The sequence below is a fragment of the Hippocampus bargibanti genome, linkage group LG02 (genome assembly GCF_051943395.1).
Source record: "Hippocampus bargibanti isolate YZ-2025 linkage group LG02, ASM5194339v1, whole genome shotgun sequence".
NCBI lineage: Eukaryota > Metazoa > Chordata > Actinopteri > Syngnathiformes > Syngnathidae > Hippocampus > Hippocampus bargibanti.
The window spans coordinates 30,751,035-30,772,067 of NC_142735.1; the positions used below are offsets into that span (position 1 = coordinate 30,751,035).

General features: G+C 45.5%; 3 protein-coding genes across 5 annotated transcripts in view; 1 reads left to right on the plus strand and 2 right to left on the minus strand.

Annotated features, from left to right (window-relative positions):
• Positions 1 to 4,305, minus strand: part of mfap3l (microfibril associated protein 3 like) — a 9,065-nt gene extending 4,760 nt beyond the window's left edge. The window contains exons 1-2 of the mRNA XM_088990928.1: positions 4,010 to 4,305; positions 1,264 to 1,609 (exon numbers count right to left, since the gene is read on the minus strand). Coding sequence (XP_088847054.1) covers positions 1,264 to 1,508 — 245 coding nt within the window. The 5' untranslated portion in view covers positions 1,509 to 1,609; positions 4,010 to 4,305. The remainder of the gene's footprint in view (positions 1 to 1,263; positions 1,610 to 4,009) is intronic.
• A 1,074-nt stretch (positions 4,306 to 5,379) lies between these two features.
• On the minus strand, positions 5,380 to 18,163 carry aadat (aminoadipate aminotransferase). 3 transcript variants are annotated; one of them, XM_088990924.1, is made up of 12 exons: positions 17,936 to 18,162; positions 16,956 to 17,124; positions 16,513 to 16,645; positions 15,531 to 15,605; positions 15,258 to 15,452; positions 12,385 to 12,533; positions 12,219 to 12,315; positions 11,903 to 11,964; positions 8,465 to 8,529; positions 6,172 to 6,278; positions 5,976 to 6,077; positions 5,380 to 5,903 (listed from the first exon to the last, which is right to left on the minus strand). In XM_088990924.1, the coding sequence occupies exons 1-12, from the start codon at positions 18,000 to 18,002 to the stop codon at positions 5,862 to 5,864; spliced, it is 1,263 nt and encodes a 420-aa protein (XP_088847050.1). In that variant the 5' UTR covers positions 18,003 to 18,162; the 3' UTR covers positions 5,380 to 5,861. The 3 variants fall into 3 exon arrangements, 2 of the variants coding, with proteins under 2 accessions (XP_088847050.1, XP_088847051.1); XM_088990925.1 differs by lacking the exon at positions 17,936 to 18,162 and having other exon boundaries at positions 16,940 to 17,098; XR_016114295.1 differs by lacking the exons at positions 5,380 to 5,903; positions 5,976 to 6,077 and adding an exon at positions 6,989 to 7,122 and having other exon boundaries at positions 17,936 to 18,163.
• Positions 18,164 to 18,638: 475 nt separating this feature from the next.
• On the plus strand, positions 18,639 to 21,033 carry ino80b (INO80 complex subunit B). The gene is made up of 5 exons (XM_088990926.1): positions 18,639 to 18,951; positions 19,129 to 19,303; positions 19,374 to 19,504; positions 19,963 to 20,135; positions 20,203 to 21,033. The coding sequence occupies exons 1-5, from the start codon at positions 18,912 to 18,914 to the stop codon at positions 20,680 to 20,682; spliced, it is 999 nt and encodes a 332-aa protein (XP_088847052.1). The 5' UTR covers positions 18,639 to 18,911; the 3' UTR covers positions 20,683 to 21,033.

The following is a 21,033-nucleotide window of genomic DNA, read 5'->3' on the forward strand; positions in this document are numbered from 1 at the left end:
TGCATTTGACTAAAAATATCATACTGCATATCATATCTGTTTTGGGTATTTTAGATGCTAGAAAACGTTAGGAAACAAAAAGTGATGTCAGTTGTCCTTTAAGGGATTAGCCAACAAGCTGAATATAAAGAGTTGGCGAGCTTGTTCGCTAGCTCGATAGATGAGCATGCAACTTCACAAGTTGGATTTGCTTTCGCGGGCCGAATAAAATGATGTGGCGTGCCAGATTTGCAGTAATGCAATTACAAATTCATTAAAGCGCTGTATATGGCAGCGGTTCTTAATCTTTTTTCCTCAATTCCCCACTTTCCAATCGGCCAACTCCCGATTCCCCACGACAACAATGTCAAAAATATTGGCTATGATTGGCTGGCAAACAATTCAGAACTTACCGATGTAATCTTCAAGTCAAGTCAGGAAACATATAGCTATCTAGCTAGCAAGCTATCCATTATCTAGCTACTAGCAATATAGCTAGCTCTCTAGCTATTTGAGTCAGGTAACATATTAGCTATCTAGTTAGCTAGCTATCAATTAGCTATCTAGCATTCTATTAGCTAGCTAGCTAGCGTTCTGTCTTTTTGCGTTACTTCCGGGTTGAGTGAACGCTGATGCGTGTGGCTGCCACGGCTCACCCACAAAAAAACTTATCCTGTGACTGTAAAGTGACCATGAGAGTTTTGAAAGGCGCTTACAAATGACATGTACAGTAAAGTCTCGTTATATCGATATTCTAGGGAGTCCGAAAAAATATCGATATAACCGGGACTATCGATATATCCGACCCTGTTTGCATGTAATTTTCTCCGTGCGTGCATAGAAATAGTATCGTAATAAGCGGGACTATCGATATAACCGATATCGATATAACGAGACTTTACTGTATTATTAGTATTATTACAAAGTTCCACCCCAAATTTCAAATTGTCCCATGTCAACCAGAAAGTCATTATTGTTGACTTCAGATGTGAAAACTAGTTATTGATTAATTTGTTGTGCGCTCTGTATGTAATATGTGGATGGGGATGAAACATTCTCATGGCTTCCCCAAATTCATCACGGCCCCCGAGAGAAAACAAACGACAATGTGGCTCGCGGCAAAAAATGACTTTGACACCCATGATTCGTGTTAGGGTCTGTTGGGTGTTGGCGGACACGTCATTGTCGTTCGCGGCAAAGCGAGCGGAAACAAAAACCTCTTCAAATCGGAAGAACCTTTTCTTGGGATTTGGAGGTTCGGGGAGAACCACAATTGTGAATAACCCACCGGCGTCATCCGTGTTGACGAGGTCGCCGTGAGAGTTGAACCACCTGACGTCGGGGAAGGGGTCGCCGCTGACGTTGCAGTCAATCAGCACGCAGCTTCCCTCACGGGCGATCAGCTGGCTGGCGGCGGCAAGTGCGGCTGGGACAGACCCGCCGCCATCGACGCCGCTCTCATCTCCGGACACAGCGGCACCGAAGGTCACCAGCCAGGTTACGAGCGCAAACTCAAGTCCGGCGGACATGCCTTTTCCGTGGGAGGAGGGTGGCGGAGGTTGTTAGCGGGTCATTCTTCCATCGGACGACGCTGAGTGGCTATCTCGGTCGAGTGGCGGCAAACATCTCACTGGAAAACATGTTATCGCTGAAGGATTATTTCAAATTATTGATGAACTAAATATGTTGTGTGTGTGTCCATGATGAACACACTTGTGATCATGCAGTCATTGTCTGTAAATCATGTGTGTCCGGAATATTCTGCAAATAAACCCTTCGAAGGTACTGTTCATCGACTCCAGCTTTTATTTGGATGACCAAAATACTCATCATCCGATATTAACGAACGCACGGACGAGAGAAGGCCGCTCTCCTCCAACAAATGGTGACCCCGACGTGATATCGGACTGAGGTTTTTGTCAACAGACAGAACATCGGGCGCCCAACAGATTTGACAAGGTAAGAGGACAATCATCCTCCAAAATTGATCTTCTGTCTGTTGACTGAAATCAAGGTAAGATTTCCGCCTTGATTGATATTCTAAAAAGATAAATTGTGGCTGGATGAACAGTGGAATGTGCAATTGTTGTTATTTTTTTAGAAAGGTTGTTTCATTCTGTCAAAATATCAGAAACGAAAATTCCTCACAAAGACTAAAAAGGATCAGGTGTTTTTGCAAAAAGAGTCTAACACCTTTGAAGTAAAGAATCGAGCCGCTCATTTTTTAAAAAAAAAGGAAAAAAAGATCAATCTGCAATTCATTTCTTTGATAGTTGATTCATCTATTAATCATTTTTGTCATTAAATTGGATAAAGAAAAAAAATCTATTCTCAACAGAATATGTTTTCAAATTGCAAGTGCATTGAACTAAAAATAAAGGTGACTGAAAGTAAATGGAGATGTTTGCAAAATTCGCCATGTTTACATCTCACGGCTGGTTGATAATTTGAAGTGACGAAGCCACAGATTGGTTCGCACTTTGGTTGTCATTTGATTTACACTCGCATTCACACGCGAAGAACGTTCTTCTTTTCCTTTCGGCTTTTCCCTTCATGGGTCGCCACAGCGAATTAGTGTCCTCCATTTATCCCGGTTTTGTGCATCCTCTTCTCTCACACCAGCTACCTTCATGTCCTCTTTGACCACATCCATAAACCTCCTCTTCGGTCTTCCTCTCCGTCTCCTGCCTGGCAGTTCAAGGCTCAGCATCCTTCTCCCAATATAGTCACTCTCTCTCCTCTGGACATGTCCAAACCATCTCAGTCTGGCCTCTCTGACTTTCTCTCCAAAACCGCTAATATGAGTTGTCCCTCTAATGTACTCATTCCTGATCCTATCCCACCTGGTCACTCCCAAAGAAAACCTCAACATCTTCAGCTCTGCTACCTCCAGCTCTGCTTCCTATATTTGGTCAGTGGCACTGTCTCCAGTCCAAACATCGTGGCTGGTCTCACCACTGTTTTATACACCTTTCCTTTCATCCCAGCTGAAACCCTTCTATCACACATCACACCTGACATTTTCCCACAGCTGTTTCAGCCTGCCTGGACACGCTTCTTCACCTCTTCCACACTCTCCATTGGGCTGAACAGTTGACCCCAAGTACTTAAAATCCTCTACCTTCTTTATCTCTTCTCCCTGTAGCATCACTCTTGTACTTGGATCGCCCTCATGCACACACAAATATATTCCGTCTTGCTGTGACTGATCTTCATTCCTCTCCTTTCCAGGGCATACCTCCACATCTCTAGTTTCTCCGCCACCTGTTCCCTTCTCTTGTCACAGATCACAGTCATCTGCAAACATCATCATCCAAGGAGATTCTTGTCTAACATCGTCTATCAGCCTGGCCATTACCATAGCACACATACACTACATCCATACTAACTGACGCAATTCTTAAAAACATGTCAGACTAATTTGGCAAAGTAAACTGCAGATGTTTCCAAATGTTGAAAGTCATAGTTAAGATTCGCCAAAAATAGAAACACTCAAATCGAGATGGCCGATATCGAAGAAAGATATCGATGTCGAGGAAAGCCCCCCCCCCCTAAAAAAAAACTCAATTAGTTCACGTCTTTTGGGGTCATGTATATACAACAAGGAAGTGGCTTTTAGCGTCCAAACGTTCGGTGGTTGAACGTGCGTCGCCCTGTCGTTTTCCGTTTTCTTGCCGGCCTCGTTGCAGAACCGACGAACGGGCCGATCAGCAACCGGAATGGAGCATTACGAAACACGACTGACTCCTCTTCGGTTTCTCTGATCTTGTTGCTTATGGCGGGGGGTGCATATCTGACGTGTTCCGTTATGTATCTTTGTTATGGGATGCAAAGTCTTCCGTAAAGCTGCCTCTTAAAACCCCCGTTCGTGTACATTGAACCGTTGGGCTTAAACGGGTGCGGGATCGGGCTACGAACTGGACGGCGATTGTTGATCGCGTTCAGCAAACGCCCCGGAGTACAAATAAAGCGGACGGAAATGGAGCGTACAGCCGTCTCGGGTCGACGACAGAGACGAGAAGGCTTTTACCGTTTTTGTTTCGAGCCGAGCTCTTCTCTGGTCTGCTTCGGTCTCGAACGACGTCGCAGTGGGATCGCGTTGCAAACAACGGAAATCCTCCTCAGGGGCACGTCGACTCGACGACGTGTGGCGGATTGGTCCAAACAGCCGCGCTCACTTAGCTTCTTTTCTTTGGCTCGTCGTTAACTCGCGTCGGTGTTTCCCCTGCAGGGACAAGATGGGGCGACTACGCTCGAGTCGAGTCCGGGCGGGCCGTCGTCAAGTGAGCCAACCCCTCCCCCCCCTCCTTGTCCCCCGCATGCCTCAGAGTGCTTGACCGCGCGGGGGCGCTGCCGTCTCGCATCCGCCCGCCGGCGTTCCTCAGGCGATCGACCAAATGGCCGACATTCAAAGCGGCTCCGACCTCGGTTCGAGGCTCGCCGCTTTCCACTTCTAGTTTATCGTTCATGTTTACGAACTATGTAAGAAGAATGCCACTGTGTGGATTTTGGAAAATTGAATCGAGTTAGCCTTATTTTCTGGCTAACGATCCCTCCTAGTGGAAACACGCAGTATGATATTTTTATTAAAATACAAAACACCAATAAAAATGACTTAAAGTGTCCAAAATCTGCAAAAAATTGAGCTGGAAATTGGGCATTTTAAGAAAGTCCCGCCCCCAGTTCGTGACGTCATGCCAAGACGTCTTGCATTGCTGGAGAATCAAAACAATGGCTTCAGATTCGGAGAATATGCTTTCTTGTTACACATCCAGTTATGAATATGATTCAAATAGTTCTGAAGAGGAAAGCATACATGTTTGCAATCGATTAAATAATTTATTCCTTGCCATTTTGAGGCAACATTGGGGGGAAATGTATCACCAAAAAAGAGGTAGAAAATGGCGACCAACCTCCTGTGAGGAATTAATCAGCCCGTTTCCACAGGCTGATAAATTCCTGATATGGACCTTGGTCGCCCTCTTCTGGCTATTTTTGGTGCAACACAACATTTTCAGACCAAACAAGCACAGCAAAATGCATTGACGTGATGGAAGGACTGCTACAATGTGTCCTTTTTTTTCGGAAACTGGCCGCTTCCGGGTTCAATTTGAAGTAGTTTTTAGACAATTTAAGTCATTTTTATTGGTGTTTTGCATTTGACTAAAAATATCATACTGCGTGTTTTGGGTATTTTAGATGCTATAAAACGTTTTTCTGATGTCAGTTAGGAAACAAAAAAGTGATGTCGGTTGTCCTTTAATACTTTGCTACAATGGTTTTTTTTTGCGATTAGTCGTCTTATTGTGTTTCAAGTTGTGAAAAATGGGGCAGGCAACTTTTAAGAGTAGTCTGCTCTGGTGTCCAGTAACTTTTTGTCATGAGTTTCAGACACTGTCATTAAACTGTTTGCGTTTTTAATCATGAACGTGTCGGTTCTCCTTTAAACTACTCTAAAGATGGAGGACACTGATGACACAAACAAAATGGCGCTTTCCGCCAAACGGCGTCAATATCATCCAATCAAAATTGCACTTTCCGCCAACAGAAGCCGCAACAGGAAATGAACAGCGAAAAAGCAAGAATATATATTTACCTTTTGTTGTATCGGCGAGTCAGATGCAATCATCAAAAGACTCGGGCGATTGGAACACTGCCCATTACCCCCCGAAATTTTCTCAACTGATTTGCGCTTTTCTCGAGAATGGTAATTTTGGTCTGAAAAAGTCCGAAATTCTCATCCCTCTTCATTGCTTGTGTTTGTTGGGGCTGGAGTGCACAAGACTAAAATGTTTGCCTATGAAATTGAAATTCCAATGTTTGAGGGGGCGGGGGGTCGTGGAATTGCACTTGGATGATGTCCCCGAATTGTCCATCCTACATCACAAACCCTCTCTGATGAGATCGGCGAGGCGTCTAAAGGCCTGTTGGAGGGGAAACGGCAGAGTGTCAGTGTTTTGGATCATGCGTGCGTGTTTTCACTTGCACCGGCGTACTTCATCCATCTGCTCGGGCGTGGACAGCGAAAAGGCCGCCCGGACGCGAGACGACGGCTGGCTACTGTCGATGAAGAACACGTCACCTGGCACCAGTAGCACCTTTGGAGAAGGAGGAGAGGGGCAGGGCATAAGCAGGCATGATGACGGGGACGCTGGTGACTAACTGGACGGCACGGCGTCGGTGGCTGCGCACCTCCTTCTCCAAGGCTTTCTCCACGATAAGCTTCCGGGAGTCGGGGACCCCAATCAACTCCAGCCATAAAAACATCCCTGCCAAGGGTGAGTCCCATTTGGCCAAACCTGAACACCATCACACAAATGTTTTATACCCGCTTTTCTCCATCACCCCGCCCTATACCACCAATTCACTTCTCCCATTCGGAGTCAGGAAGTATCAAGAAGCGCTCCTTTTACCCCAAAGCCTTTTCGGCAACCAACCACCACACACATGTATTTGTCTGCAAAATCTGGCTACCTAGCTAGCGAGCTATCTATTTGCTGTCTATCAGCTAGCTATCTGGTTGGCTCCCTAGTTGCTATCTAGTATCTATACAGTAGATTATTATTATTATTATTTATATTGGATTGGATTTGCCTTTATTAGTCTCACAGTGGAGAAATTTACATTTCACAGCAGCAAAATGATGAAAGGAATGAAGTAGAAAAACAAAAATACTGTAAAATATTGTTATTATTATTATTTATATTGTTATTGTCACAATATTAATGTGATTACTCTAGCATTATTATTATATTCATTACATTATTATTATCAGTACTATATTATTTTTTTATATATTGTTACCAGTGACGTGCGGTGAGGTTCATGGCTGGTGAGGCACTAACGTCATCACAGTCAGATTTACAAACATATGAACTCTACAGAGTAGCTTATTCACCATTTGATTGGCAACAGTTCACGTGTTTTGTTTAAAATGTCATGTCAGCATTCTTTATATAAACTGTAGCAAATAAAAATAAAAAAATAAAAATATTTTTTATCGTGTTACCTTTACTTATAAATGAAGTCCATGCGCCGCTCCTTCTGAAGAAAGGCATCGATAACTTCTTTGTAGAAGCCTTCCTTGTCTTTCTTCAGTTTTAAAAGTCTATTTCTTTCGATTTAGATATGTAATCTTCCATTCTGAAAATAAGGCCAAGCAACACGAAAAAAATGACTGGATGGTTGCACTTAACTTGCTAACTGTTTACTGTAGCTTGTTCTCACTAATTCTATTATTCTGCAGCTGAGGAGGCGCAAGAAGAATCTTTGTAATCACCAGCGCCCCCTGTCATGAGGCAGGAGAACTGTGTGCCTCCCCTATGCACAGTTTTGATAAAAAATAAAATAAAATAAACACTGTAGTGCAGTGTTTATAATGTAAAGTGACTCTACATTATATACACCAGCTAAACTGTAGAAATGTAGTTCATATACCCAAAGTGTTTGAACACTTTAATAGCAATATGCAGAGACAGCAATGCGGTCTCACTGCAGAGCAAGCCAGCACAGTTCGCATAGTGATTGCGCAATCAATGGTGAGGCTCAGCCGGCTGTTGCCTCACCACTCGTCTACTTGATATTTGAACGGTAAATGTGAAAATTCAGCGATTTTGGAAAAAGAAATCCAAAAATGGTGAACTTAAATGGAAAAGAACTTTAAAGTACAAATCACTAAATAAATATACAGTAAAGTCTCGTTATATCGATATCGGATATATCGATAGTCCCGGTTATATCGATACTATTTCTATGCACGCACGGAGAAAATTACATGCAAACAGGGTCGGATATATCGATAGTCCCGGTTATATCGATATTTTTTCCGACTCCCTTGAATATCGATATAACGAGACTTTACTGTAACTGTTTAATTTATTTACATGTGAGGCAGGGCCTCACTTGCCTCCACTGACACGTCACTGATTGTTACTATATTAATATGATTACCTTAGCATCATTATTATAATTATCATTATTATCATTACTATATTATTATTTTTATATATTGTTATTGTTTTTCACTTGATGTTGTGGGTTGAATGAACGCTGGCGCGTGTGGCTGCCGCTGCTCACCTGCAGAAAAAATATCCTGTGACTGTAAAGTGTCCTTGAGAGTTTTGAAAGGCGCTTGTAAATAAAATGTATTATTATTATTATTATTATCATTAGCTGTCTATTAGCTAACTATCTGGCTAGCTGGCTATCTATTAGCTATCTAGGTAGCTAGCTATGAAATATATCGCTAGGTATCTATTAGCTATCTAGCTAGCTTTCAATCTATTTGAGTTATTCCAGATTGAGTGAACGCTGGCGCGTGTGCTGCCGCTGCTCACCCACAGAAAAAAATGGTGACTGTAAAGTGACCTTGAGAGTTTTGAAAGGCAAATGTACTATTAATATTGTTATAAAAGTGGACCCTACGCACGCATCACTCATTCATCTTTCCGATCTTTCGGTCGGGCGTCGGTTGTTTGCGACGGACCTGTGAGCCATTTGTCAGCGGAGCTCATCATTGCGTCCCGCTGCTCTCTGTAGAATTTGATCACCCTGCGGCAAAAAACAAACAATGAAAATGGGTTCTTGCCCAAACTGAGCGCATCGCACGTGAATGCACCACTGGACTCCCCTATGCTTCCTTTTACATCACTTCCTTGTGTTGCGTTCCTTTGTGAGTCGACATGTTTGTATTGTTCAATATTGATTAAAAAAAACACATACATTGATTATCATGGAAAATGTTTCATGATTTGACCAGATCAGTTTTCGAACAGGTTTCTGGAACGGATTGAGGTTGAAAACCCAGGCTTGACTGTATAGTCAAACCTCGGTTTTCGAATACAGTGAGATCTTGGCTTACGAACTCCATGCCATTTTGAGGCAACATTGGTGCAACAATGGATCACTAGAAAAGAGGCACAAAATGGCGACCTCCAGTGGCCACCTCCGCTTCCACAGGCTGAAGGACACGACTGAGTCTTTTTTTTAGTCAGGGGCGGTCTTTTCATGACGTCACGTACGGACTCGTCACCAACTCAAAAACAAGACTTCCTGAATATTCAGAGCGAGTCTTAAAACATAAAATTTAGCTATATGCGGTGGAATCTTATTAAAATACACCCAGTAGAAGTCATTTGAAGCCATTTTACAAATTATGGACACAACTTGTCCGGGACGTCGGTTGTCCTTTAAGTGGTTCACAGACAGTGTGTAAGGCGAAAAATGTGTATACCAAACATTAATTTCCCATAGGAAACCATTAAAATGAGAATATTCTGTTCCCAGGTCCCCATAAAACAATTTTCTACTTTCTAATTTTCTAAGCCTTAAAACTACACAAAATATACCTTATTTTATGTATAATAAATATGCTTTGGTATTGTAATTAAAGAAATAAACTGTATTGTATAATAAAGTCGTTTTATTGATCTTTGTGATGGTCGTTGATGGCTTGATGGGATGGAGTGGCCGGTTTCATCAGCATTAAACTCTTGATGAGGAACATAGCCTTCTTTCACCATCTTGAGGAATGATTCCTTGTAAGCTTTGGCAGTTTTAACGACTGCACCTCAACGCACCCAGCTGTCGAATTCATAAAGTACGCAGACGACACCACAGTCATCGGTCTCATCAAAGACGGCGACGAGTCTGCGTACCGACAACAAGTGGAGCAGCTGGAGCTCTGGTGCAGCCGTCACAACCTGGAGCTGAACACGCTCAAGACAGTAGAGATGATCGTGGACTTCAGGAAACATCCATCACCACAGCTACCCCTCACACTATCCAACTGCCTCGTGTCAACGGTTGAGACCTTCAAGTTCCTGGGAATCACAGTCTCCCAGGACATGAAGTGGAAGGTCAACACCAACTCTATCCTAAAAAAGGCCCAACAGAGAATGTACTTCCTGAGGCTGCTAAAGAAGCATGGCCTGCCACAGGAGGTGCTGCAACATTTCTCCACGGCTGTCATCGAATCCATCCTGTGTTCTTCCATCACTGTTTGGTTCGGGGCCGCCACAAAAATGGACCAAATCCGACTTCAACGGACAGTTAGGACGGCGGAAACAATTATTGGCACCGCCCTACCCACTCTTGAGGACTTGCACACTGCAACACTCCAAACTAGGGTGCGGAAAATCATACTGGACCCTCCTCATCCTGCCCATCACCTTTTCCAGCTACTCCCCTCAGGCAGGCGCTACCGATCCATGCGCGCCAAATCCAGCAGACATTTAAACAGCTTCTTCCCCCAAGCCATTAACTCTTTGAACAGTAGCCCAAATGGAATTGTATAGTGCCTTTTTGCAATTTTTTTTGCTGATGATACTAATGCAGCGTGTTCGACCGGAAACAAATTCCTTGGCAATTCCTGGCAAATTCCTGATTCTGATTCTTTATTGTCAGAACTGGCTGCCTGATGGAGAATAAGAATTTATCATGTTTAAAAAGTGCCGTGCTTTGCTAACCAACTAAACAATGGGCCTACAGTCAAAGCGCAGATGGCCACAGTAAATCTGATACGGCACGATGAACCGTCGTCTCCATCAAGATTCTAGAAGGTCCGGCCTTGCACAGAATTTAGGGCTTGAGATACTCCTTTTTCACCGGAGTTATTTACGGCTTAAACATCCTGCACAAGCGCCAGATTACAAACTTATCAGTTCATGGAAAAGACAACCAATTAAAATGTATATGTTTTACTGCTTACATCTGTTGTTGCTCAGAACGCCCAGAGGCGTGGTATGCAAATCAAGAAAACTATGTTTACTAATATATCACTGTAATTTACATATACTCTCAATAAATAGCTTGGCAGAGGGGCGCAGAATTCAGACGTATGTCATCTGATGACTGCGTCTCCTGCCGGCAGTGGGGACAATCTTTCTGGTTCTGAGTCTCTGTCCACGGTGTCTGTCTGTCATATCTCTGACACTGCCTCACCATGACGAATGACACTATGAATCCCTGTACGATGCTTAAAGTTCTCAAACCATCTGTGGCTAGCCTTGAAATCATCAATGGATGACGAACTTCCAGGTTGCCTCTTGACAATATCCGAGTGAAGCTGCCGTGCTTTCTCGGCGATAATTTTACCTAGTTCCTCATCAATTGTGTTCGGTTTAGCTGGGTTGATAGCTTTTTGCATCAAGTGTACAGATGGCTTGTGTTGGTTATTTGTGGAGCCTGATTGATGGGATATTTTAACCTTGCAGTCTACACTCTGCCTTTCAATAAAGTTGAAACAAGTCCAAATTTCGCTGTGTTTTCTATCCATTTTCTCACTCTCTTTGTCGTCTGCCTATCTATTGTTATTTGCAGCTCTATGTTTCTGTAACCCCCCCACTGCTGCATTCTTGACCAATCATGTGCAGCTTTAATCGAAGACTTGGGGGCTCGTTCTCGAACAACATCACTCATTGTGGCGTTCCGTGTGTATCCCCAAAAATAGTTCGTATGCCAAGATTAAATTCTCGTGAATTTAACATTTGGAAGCCGAAAAGTTTGTTAGCCAAGGCATCCGTAATCCGAGGTACCACTGTATCTCGGTTCTCAACCAATTTGGTTCTCAACCAAAAAATTAAGTTTTTTATCCCTCGGTTTGTCCCCAAGAATGGGTTCTCACCCAAATTGAGCGCACCTGAATGCACCACTCAACTCCCCTCAGTTTCCTTTTACGTCACTTCCATGTGTCTTTTTAACCGACGCATTATCCTCAAATCGCGTTCCATTGTGAGTCGACATGTTTATATTATTAAAAATAAAAACACAATAAAAATAAAAGCAGATATTGATTACATTGATTATAATGGGAAACGTATCGGTTTTCGACCAAATCAGTTTTCTAACGGGTTTCTGGAACAAATTATGGTCAAAAACCCAGGTTGGACTGTATTTATGTTTGCTGCGGGAACAACGTACTTACCCGTCGATGTGGCGAAGAAAGCCGTCTTGGCCCCAGTTGTGCAACAGCTGCGACACCAAGAGCTGTGGGAGGAAAGGGTGTAGGGGGAGATGGACATGGAGTCGCCATCAACGCTTTGCAAAGCCCAACTTGGCCCGTGAGACCAATGCGTCCTCTTTTTGACCCCCACGCCGCCCCATGGCGATTTTTGTTTTGCGCTTCTCGATGGTCTCAATTAGTGTAATCTTTCCGCTCAAAATAGCGGCCGAGGCAAATGTCGCCAAGGATTCTTCACTCATTGATCTGAGTGAGTGGGCAGGAAAAGCGTCCATCTTACTTGCGTGAAGGTGCTGGTGTGCATGCTGGAGGCCTGGACGTGCAGCACCACCCGCTCCACCAGCGCCTTGGGCCCCGTCACAAAGCCGATTCTCAAGCTGAGGCGGGCAAAACGCGTCGTCAACCAACGTCGGGCCGCGGCACCGAGCGAGTACATCGAGCCTCACCCCGAAGACAGGATTTTGGAGAACGAGTCCATTCGGATGATGCGGCCGTCCATGTCCATGGAGAGGAAGGTGGGCGCCCAAGGCCGATCAAACTGCAGGAAGTAGTAGGGGTCGTCCTCCACGATCAGTAGGTCGTACAACCTCGCCAACTGCGCACAGTGACAAGAATCAGTCATGCTTCACCAAGCCATTCTGGATTTGGGGAAGCCATTAGAATGTTTCATCCCCTTCACATATTAAATACAGAGCGCACAACAAATGAATGATGAATGAATGCTTTTCAAATTTAAAGGACAACCGACACCTGCAGATAAGTTGCGTCCATAATTTTTAAAATCACTTCAAATGACTTCTACTGAGCGCATTTTACAAAGATTCCACCGCATATACATTTTCAGACTTGCGCTTAATATTCATGAAGTCTTGTTTTCGAGTTGATGACGATGCCCTGGGTGACGTCATATTTGGAACGCCCCTGACCGAGAAAGCAACACACAGTGCATTTTGTGGAATGGCGAAACGATTACTTTTTTTGGAATGGCGAAATTAGAAGGAAAACTACATAGACGGCGACGCGAGAGTGGCTGCCTTTCCAGCAGCTCCTGTATTTTGTTTTTCTACTTTCATTCCTTTTTATAACTTTGTTGCTGTGAAATGTAAATGTCTCCACTGCGAGACTAATAAAGGCAAATCCAATCCAATGCATAAATAACGCGATGGTGAATCGTTGTGTGGCAGCCAATTGTGGTAACACGCATTAAGAATGTGTAAGTTTACACAAATTCCCAGCGGACTAATCAGCCCATTCCAACGGAGCAGAGCAGTCGAGCACCAGCGGAGGCGAACTAGGAAGCTAACGAGAGTTAGCGATTCGGCGCTTGGATAGCGGAGGTTTGATGCATGTTTACTCATTTAGTCAAACTGCATGCTAACTGTGAGATCACCTTTTGGTGAAATTTTGGTTTGGACTTTAGCAAGCATCGTGAAATTTCGAGTTTGATTTGTTTTCGTGGGCCAAAAAAATTACGAGGTGGGCCAGATTTGGCCCCCGGGCCTTGCCTTTGGTAGCTGTTATCTAAACCAAGGGTGTCAAACTTCTTTTTGTGTGGCGGGCCACATTGTAATTTGGGTTTCTTGTAGAGGGGCCGTTATGAATTTGGGGAAGCCATTAGAACGCTTAACCCCCTCCACATATTACATACAGAATTCACCACAAAGGAATGAATTTTCAAATTTGAAGTCAAGAAAAATTAAAGGACAACCGACATCACTTTTTTTCTTTCCTAACTGACATCAGAAAAACGTTTTATAGCCTTGTGTGTTCTACATACTTGGCAATAAAGATGATTCTGATTCTAAAATACCCAAAACACGCAGTATGATATTTTTAGTCTAATGCAAAACACCAATAAAAATGACTTAAAGTGTCCAAAATCTGCAAAAAATGCGAGCTGCGAATTGGGCATTTTCAGAAAGTCCCGCCCCCAGTTCGTGACGTCACGCCAAGACGTCTTGCATTGCGAGTGAATCAAAACAATGGCTTCAGATTTGGAGAATATGCTTTCTTGTTACATATCCAGTTATGAATATGATTCAAATAGTTCTGAAGAGGAAAGAATACATGTTTGCAATAGATTAAAGAATTTATTCCGTGACATTTTGAGGCAACATTGGGGGGAAATGTATCACCAAAAAAAGAGGCAGAAAATGGCGACCAAGCTCCGTGTGAGGAATTAATCAGCCCGTTTCCACAAGCTGATAAATTCCTTACATGGAGCTTTGGAGCCCTCTTCTGCCTCTTTTTGGTGCAACACGACGTTTTCAGCCCAAACAAGTACAGCAAAATGCATTGACGTGATGGAAGGACTGCTACAATGTGTCCTTTTTTCGGTCAGGGGCGTTCCTTCCGTGACGTAGGGTGAGGACTCGTCACCAACTCAAAAACAAGACTTCCGGAATATTCAGCGCGAGTCTTAAAACCTAAAATATAGCTATATGCGGTGGAATCTTTGTAAAATACGCTCAGTAGAAGTCATTTGAAGCCGTTTTACAAATAATGCACACAACTTGTCCGGAGACGTCGGTTGTCCTTTAAGGTTATTGTGGTTCACGTGGGACAATTTGTGATTTGGGTTCGGACTTTAGCAAGCATCATGGCACTGGACATGCTTGATTTGCTTTCGTGGGCCGAATAAAAGGATGTGACGGGCCAGATTTGGCCCCCGGAGCCTTGACTTTGACAACTGTGACTTGCACGCTAAGGCGGGGAAGTGCTTGTCTGGATTGAGCCTCACTAGAAGTAGGAAGGATTGCCCCCTTCGGCAAAATTTGGGGATATCAGTGGGCGTGCGTCCATGATACCACGAAGCAGGTGCTGCTGGAGATGTTCGGCTACGAGGAGAACTTTGGGCTGGTGGACGGCCGCCTGGTCATCTACATGGTGTTGTGCGTCTTCGACAAGGTCGCTCTGGTCTGGGACGACTTGCACCCGTTCCCCGAGTCCAGACCTGCCCTGGACTGCTGTGTGGTCTCATATCCTTCATGTGGTTTTCTCCTTTGTTGGGAGGTGTGGGCAACGGAAGCCAAATTGGACTTGATTTGTGGGATCGGCCATTTTGAATGGATTTCGACTTACGACCGTTTTATCGGAACAAAACCCGGTCGTAACTCGGATGTTACCTGTACATACATATTGATAGTATTATTATTATTATTAGCTATCTCTTAGCTAGCTAGCTTTCTATACATTTGAGTTACTTCCTGGATGAGTGTGGCTGCCGCTGCTCACCCTGTGACTGTAAAGTGACTTTGAGAGTTTTGAAAAGCGCTTAGAAATTAAATGGATTATTATTATCAACAGACGGAAAGGGCACCTGGTAGATTTCCTGCTTCCTCTGCGTGGTCAAGGATGCCCCGGAGGGGTTGCCCCCGTTGGGAATGGTGTAGAGGACTTTGGGTCTGCGAGCGTCCGTCGGGTCCCAACGGGACAAGACCTCCCGCAGGGCCGCCGGTATCATGCCGTGCCGGTCGCTGGCGACGCCGACTAGGTTGCAGCCCAGCGGCTGGAGCTGGTTTACAGATACGAGGCGCAGGTTGGGATGGGGCGGGGGGTTTCGCCACCAAAATCCCTTGCGGGGGGCTCTTACCACCGCCAGCGTTCCGGGGTAGGTGGGCGAGTCCAGCAGCACGTCGTCTCCAGGGCCGACTAGCATCTCCATCACCTGCCACGCCATACAGACGTTAAAGGACAACCGACACCTCCGGAAAAGTTGCGTCCATAATTTGTATAATCACTTCAAATGATTTCTACTGAACGCATTTTACAAAGATTCCAACGCATATAGCTATATTTTACGTTTAAGACTTGCGCTGAATATTCAGGAAGTCTTGTTTTCGAGTTGATGACGATCTCCTAAGTGACGTCACGGAGGGAATGCCCCTGACCGAGAAAGTGACACACAATGCATTTTGGGTACTTTTTTTCATCTGAAAACACAGTGTTGATGGCGAAATTAGAAGGAAAACTACATAAATAACGCGATGGTGAATCGTTGTGTGTCGCAGCCAATTGCGGTAACACGCATAAAGAAGGTGTAAGTTTACACAAATTCCCAGCGGACAAATCAGTCCATTTCCAACGGTGCTTGTGCGCCATCTTGTGCATTTTCTGGGCACTACATTGGAGTCCAGACGTCTCAAATTGATACAGAAGGACTTCTGTAATCGATTGCAAACATCTATGCTTTCCTCTTCAGAACTATTTGAATCATATTCATAACTGGATGAGTAACAAGAAAGCATCTTCTCCGAATCTGAACTCTCTGAAGCCATTGTTTTGATTCTGGAGCAAGGCAGTTTGTGAAGGAGTATTCTGGTGTGACGAACAAGGGGGCGGGACTTTCTGAATATCCCCAGTTTCCGAGCTCATTTTGTGGCAGTTTTGGGACACGTTAAGTCATTTTTATTGGTGTTTTGCATTTGACTAAAAATATCAGCCTGTGTGTTTTGGGTATTTTAGATGCTATAAAACGTTTTTCGGATGTCAGTTAGGAAACAAAAAAATGGTGTCGTGGTCCTTTAAAACGGGGCACGGAGCAGGAGATCCTAACAAGGCTAAGCGGGACGCACCTTACAGAGACCCTCCTGGCTCCCTGTGGTGACACACATGTCCATCTGTCCCTCCTCGCGACTAGAAGCAGCCGTCGGCGGGTCATGAAGCTTCATCTGCAGCTTCTTCATCCACGTCAGCAGTTCGGGGATCCTGCGCCGGGGTCATACGTTTCCTTGAGCTCCCGTGCAGGCCAAAAGTTACATGGTCCTTGAGCACCCAAAAAGCTCTCGACACCGATCACCTAACCCGCCATAGCGCAGAGCCGTCTCACATTTTAAAAAGGAAACACAGGGTTAGATAAAATTAAAGGACCTCACACAATCAAACAAAACACCTTTTTGTGAATAAGGAAAGATTTTGGGGGTGTTTTATTATTTTTCGGCAATGTGTACGTGGGAGATTTGAGGTGTTGAGCGTGAGAGAAGAAGGTGGAAGTGTGGCAACCTGAAGTAGAAGTTACCCATTGGAGGCGGAGTACTGGAGGGCCCTTTTCATGGCTGCCCCGTCGAAGGAGACCTCCGTGCCGTCTTTAACCTTGACAATGGCCGACTCGAAGGGGAAGGTGTTGGGGTTGGGCGCCCCTGCGGCCAGTGAAATCAGTGATGGCGGCGAGCGCTGCTGCAGCTCCGCTTCAGACACACAGCACACCGTCACAGCGGGACAACCACAAAAAATAATATGAATAATAATAAATAATAATAAGAATATCAGTGGGGCCACGGGGAGTGGTCCTCTGCTCCCCCCAACCTGAGAGTAGGGACCTATCATAGCTGTGTCCGGCGCCGCCATGTCTGGACATTAGGGATATATAAATAGGGCCGATACGACCAGTAAGACTTTAGTTCGCTGACGAAGCCTCTTGGAAAGGAGGCGAAACGTCCGACACCTTCAAAAAAGTACAGATGACGGCTGAAGAAACCTTCTCATCGATGGACCACTCCTGTACGACTGAGAGCTTACACAGAAATAATAATAATAATACTTATTCTTGAAAGGGGAGTAAAAGAAGCGATTCTCATAAAACAACAAAATCCTTCATTAAACCGGTCTGGTGGGGTGAGGTTCAATTTGGATCGTTCATACAATAGCCTGCTTAGGCAACATTCGTAATGCTGATGAGGTGATACCGGAGGGAGGGGGGCAAACAGGCCAGTCGTTAGTCAGGAATGTAGGAACAATCAGTGGGGCCACAGGGAGTGGTCCTCTGCTCCCCCCAACCTGAGAATAGGGACCTATCATAGCTGGACATTAGCGATATATAAATAGGGCCGATACGACCAGAAAGACTTTAGTTCGCTGACAAAGCCTCTTGGATAGGAGGCGAAACGTCCGACACCTTCAAAAAAGTACAGATGACGGCTGAAGAAACCTTCTCATCGATATTATTATTATTATTATTATTATTATTATTATTATTATTATTGTTATGTGGACACTCACTCAGTACTCTGATGGGCGACGGTTTCCTCGCTGCACTGACGGCCGTCAAGAATCGAGCGTAATTCATGTTTTCCGTCGGCAGACTCACTCAGCAAACCACTCACCGGCGCTCCGGTCAAGCCTTCCGACTAACGTGGACAAGCCTTTTTAAAACCGCTACAACTTGACGACCCCACTCACAAAGCGGAATGCTCAGCTCATGTCCGTACCGAGAAAAGTTATTCTTGTCGTATGCTTATGACGTCACTGACCTGGTGCGGTCGTTTGAGTACTTCCGGGCACGTCGACCAAATCAACAGTGATGAAAATCAAACGCACATGTCAAGGCCCGTTCGGAAGGGTCAAAGCCACGCTAGACACGATTACAGTCGTTAGTCACAAATATTTTTTTTCAAGCCGAGGCAAATATTTCCCCACGGAAAAAAACATCTCACCGCCCACAATTGAGAAACACGATGATCGAAAAGGGCATACAATCTGTCGGTAAAAATATACGGGTTTACGTTTTGTTATCCACCGGAGGAGCGTTTGTTTTTTCGTCTTTTACAGTGTATGGATGGCAAACGTTCTCATTCGAAAATCGTCGTTTTTGTCAAAGTACTTGAAATGGGATTGTATGCCGCGCTCCACCTGCTGCCACGTTGACGCGCAAATCAAGCGCTTCTCATGACATACGCCCTGTTGCCACGAGAGGGCGGTAGGCGTCAACATGACAGCAAAAATGGACGCAACTCAAGGAAGAGACGTCAATTGTGTTGTTTTCGTCAGCCCGTGCCAGCAATCGTAGCTCCTGCTTCTATCTCGTACCGTTTAATGTTGGATCTGCTGCTTTCACAATGTTTTCTTATCGCTAAATTATTTTTTATGGTGACCGCATTTAATACTCTGTACTTTGCGGCGCAAGTTATGCACGTGGACGTGTTTTTTGAGCAGGGTTGCTGAAATTCATTGAGCTTCTGCTACTCTCGCGATTTCAATGGGGAAAAGGAAAGACGCGGTTCATTCCAGATTTCTCTGTACGTATCGACTCTCTTAATCGTCCGATCAACGTCGGGCAAGCGCACTCGTTGGCCACCTTTAAAATTTCTCATCAGCTGGTTTTTAATTCTTTTTTGACTCGTGAGGCTTGCTTCTTAGTTGGGCTGCTTCCGGCGCTATCGCCGTGGTAAATACAGTTGCGTTTTCCGTTGCAGGCGATGGCGGCCTGGCGCCGCACGGCTTACACAAGCACAAGCATAAAAAACACAAGAGGCACAAGAGGAAACATCACGGCCTCTCTGCAGTACCGGAGCCGGTCGTCGCCCCCCGCCCTCCTCCGCAGCTACGGCTCAAAATCAAGTTGGGGGGCCAGACGCTGGGGACAAAGAGGTGAGAGCGACCGCAACACGTCACAAACGCGGTTGACTGAGACTGTCTCACCGCTGCTTTGACCCCTCAGTGTTCCGACTTTCACCGTGCACCCTGGCGTGGCTTGTCCCCCCTCACCACTGATGATCGTGGAGGAGGAGGATGATGGCGAGGACGATGATGAGCCTTCGGTGCCTCTGGAACAGTACCGAGCCTGGCTGGGTGAGAACCAGTCGAGCCACTGTTGGCGTTTTATCACCAAATACGGAACCGGTTGTGCCAAGAGTTGAGGGTGTGCCCCAAAACTGCTGGGATAGGCTCCTGCGACCCAAAATGCATTTCTCGGTCAGGGGCGTTCGCTCAGCGACGTCACTCCGGTATCATCATAAACTCGAAAACAAGACTTCAGGAAAATTCAGCGCAATTTTTAAAACGTACAATATAGCTATATGCGGTGGAATCTTTGTAAAAGATGCTCAGTAGAAGTGATTTTACAAATTATGGACGCAACTTGCCCGGAGATGTCGGTTGTCCTTTAAAACATTAAGACTTCTCCAAACTGTTTTGATATCAAATGGCCATTTCAGTTGTTGGAATTTTGCTGCATTTCTGATTACTATGAAGTTTTTTTTTTCCGCCGTCTCCTAAAATGTCTGTGCCCATGTCATTGTCCGTCTCAGATGAAGACAGCAACATGGCCACGTCTCCTCTGGCCGACGTGGACTCGGACTCCAATTTGGGGGTGCCCGTGGATGAGGAGGAGAGGTGGCTGGATGCTCTGGAGAAGGGCGAGCTCGACGACAACGGCGAGCTAAAGAAGGAGGTGGACGAATCTTTGCTCACGGCCCGGCAGGTGAGGACGGGGCGTTTGTACGTGCGCGCCTCCATTTTTCTGCTCACGACATCCTCGTGTCTTTCAGAAAGCCCTGCTCCACAAGCAGCAGATTCAGCCCCTCTTGGAGCTGCCCATGGGCTACAAGGAGAAGGAGATGACCGCCGAGATGATGCAGAAGCGGGAAGAGCGTGCCCGCAAGCGACGTTTGCAGGCGGCCAAGAAGGCAGAGGAGAACAAGAACCAGACCATCGAGAGGCTCACCAAGACCAGCAAGGCCAAGATGAAAAGCACCCGGGAGAAAAAGTCCAAGCAGAGCCAGTGTCCCATCGTCCGCTACAGCGACTCGGCCCGAGGCGTCACCCTTTCCTTCCCGGCGGGCGTCCCGGCGCCCGAGGCCGCCCCCCGCGCCACCCCGCCCGCCACCCCTGTCCGCTGCGGAGCGAGCGGCTGCTCCAACCCCAAGAAATACAGCTGCTCCAAAACGGGCGTCCCTCTGTGCAGCCTGCAGTGTTACCAGAGTAACCTGCGCTCTGCAGGACTGGCTCTCGTTCTCCCAACCGGGTAGCGTCGCATGCCGAGAAGAAGACTCGCTGTGACATTTCTCCAAAGGCAAAACGCTGCTCGCTTCAAGCACAAGTTTCAAGTTTCCTGATAAAGCAACACCAAGAGAGTGGAAACAATGTGACCCAACCACCATTTTTTTCCTCTCTCTTCTCTTGCGAGTCCGCCTAGAAGGCTACCTTCTAAAGGGGTTTCCTTGCCTTATCCGAGCTAAATGTAGCGAGCGAAAACCAACGACACTGGAAATGAAAACCTAAGTCAAATGCAGGGATGAGAATTTTCCGGAGATCGACGGATTTCCAACTTTTTCAGACCAAATGACCAGATAAAACTAAATACAGGTAACCAAACGGTC

Coding starts and splice junctions, on each gene's coding strand:
- aadat (XM_088990924.1), bottom strand. CDS start 18,002: ATGAATTACGCTCGATTCTTGACGGCCGTCAGTGCAGCGAGGAAACCG. Junction 16,646..16,955: donor CAGTACTCCGCCTCCAATGG/GTAACTTCTACT, acceptor ACCCCGGCGCAG/GATCCCCGAACTGCTGACGT. Junction 12,534..15,257: donor GGAAGCAGGAAATCTACCAG/GTGCCCTTTCCG, acceptor CACTGTGCGCAG/TTGGCGAGGTTGTACGACCT.
- ino80b (XM_088990926.1), top strand. CDS start 18,912: ATGGGGAAAAGGAAAGACGCGGTTCATTCCAGATTTCTCT. Junction 19,304..19,373: donor CAGACGCTGGGGACAAAGAG/GTGAGAGCGACC, acceptor TTGACCCCTCAG/TGTTCCGACTTTCACCGTGC. Junction 19,505..19,962: donor ACAGTACCGAGCCTGGCTGG/GTGAGAACCAGT, acceptor TGTCCGTCTCAG/ATGAAGACAGCAACATGGCC.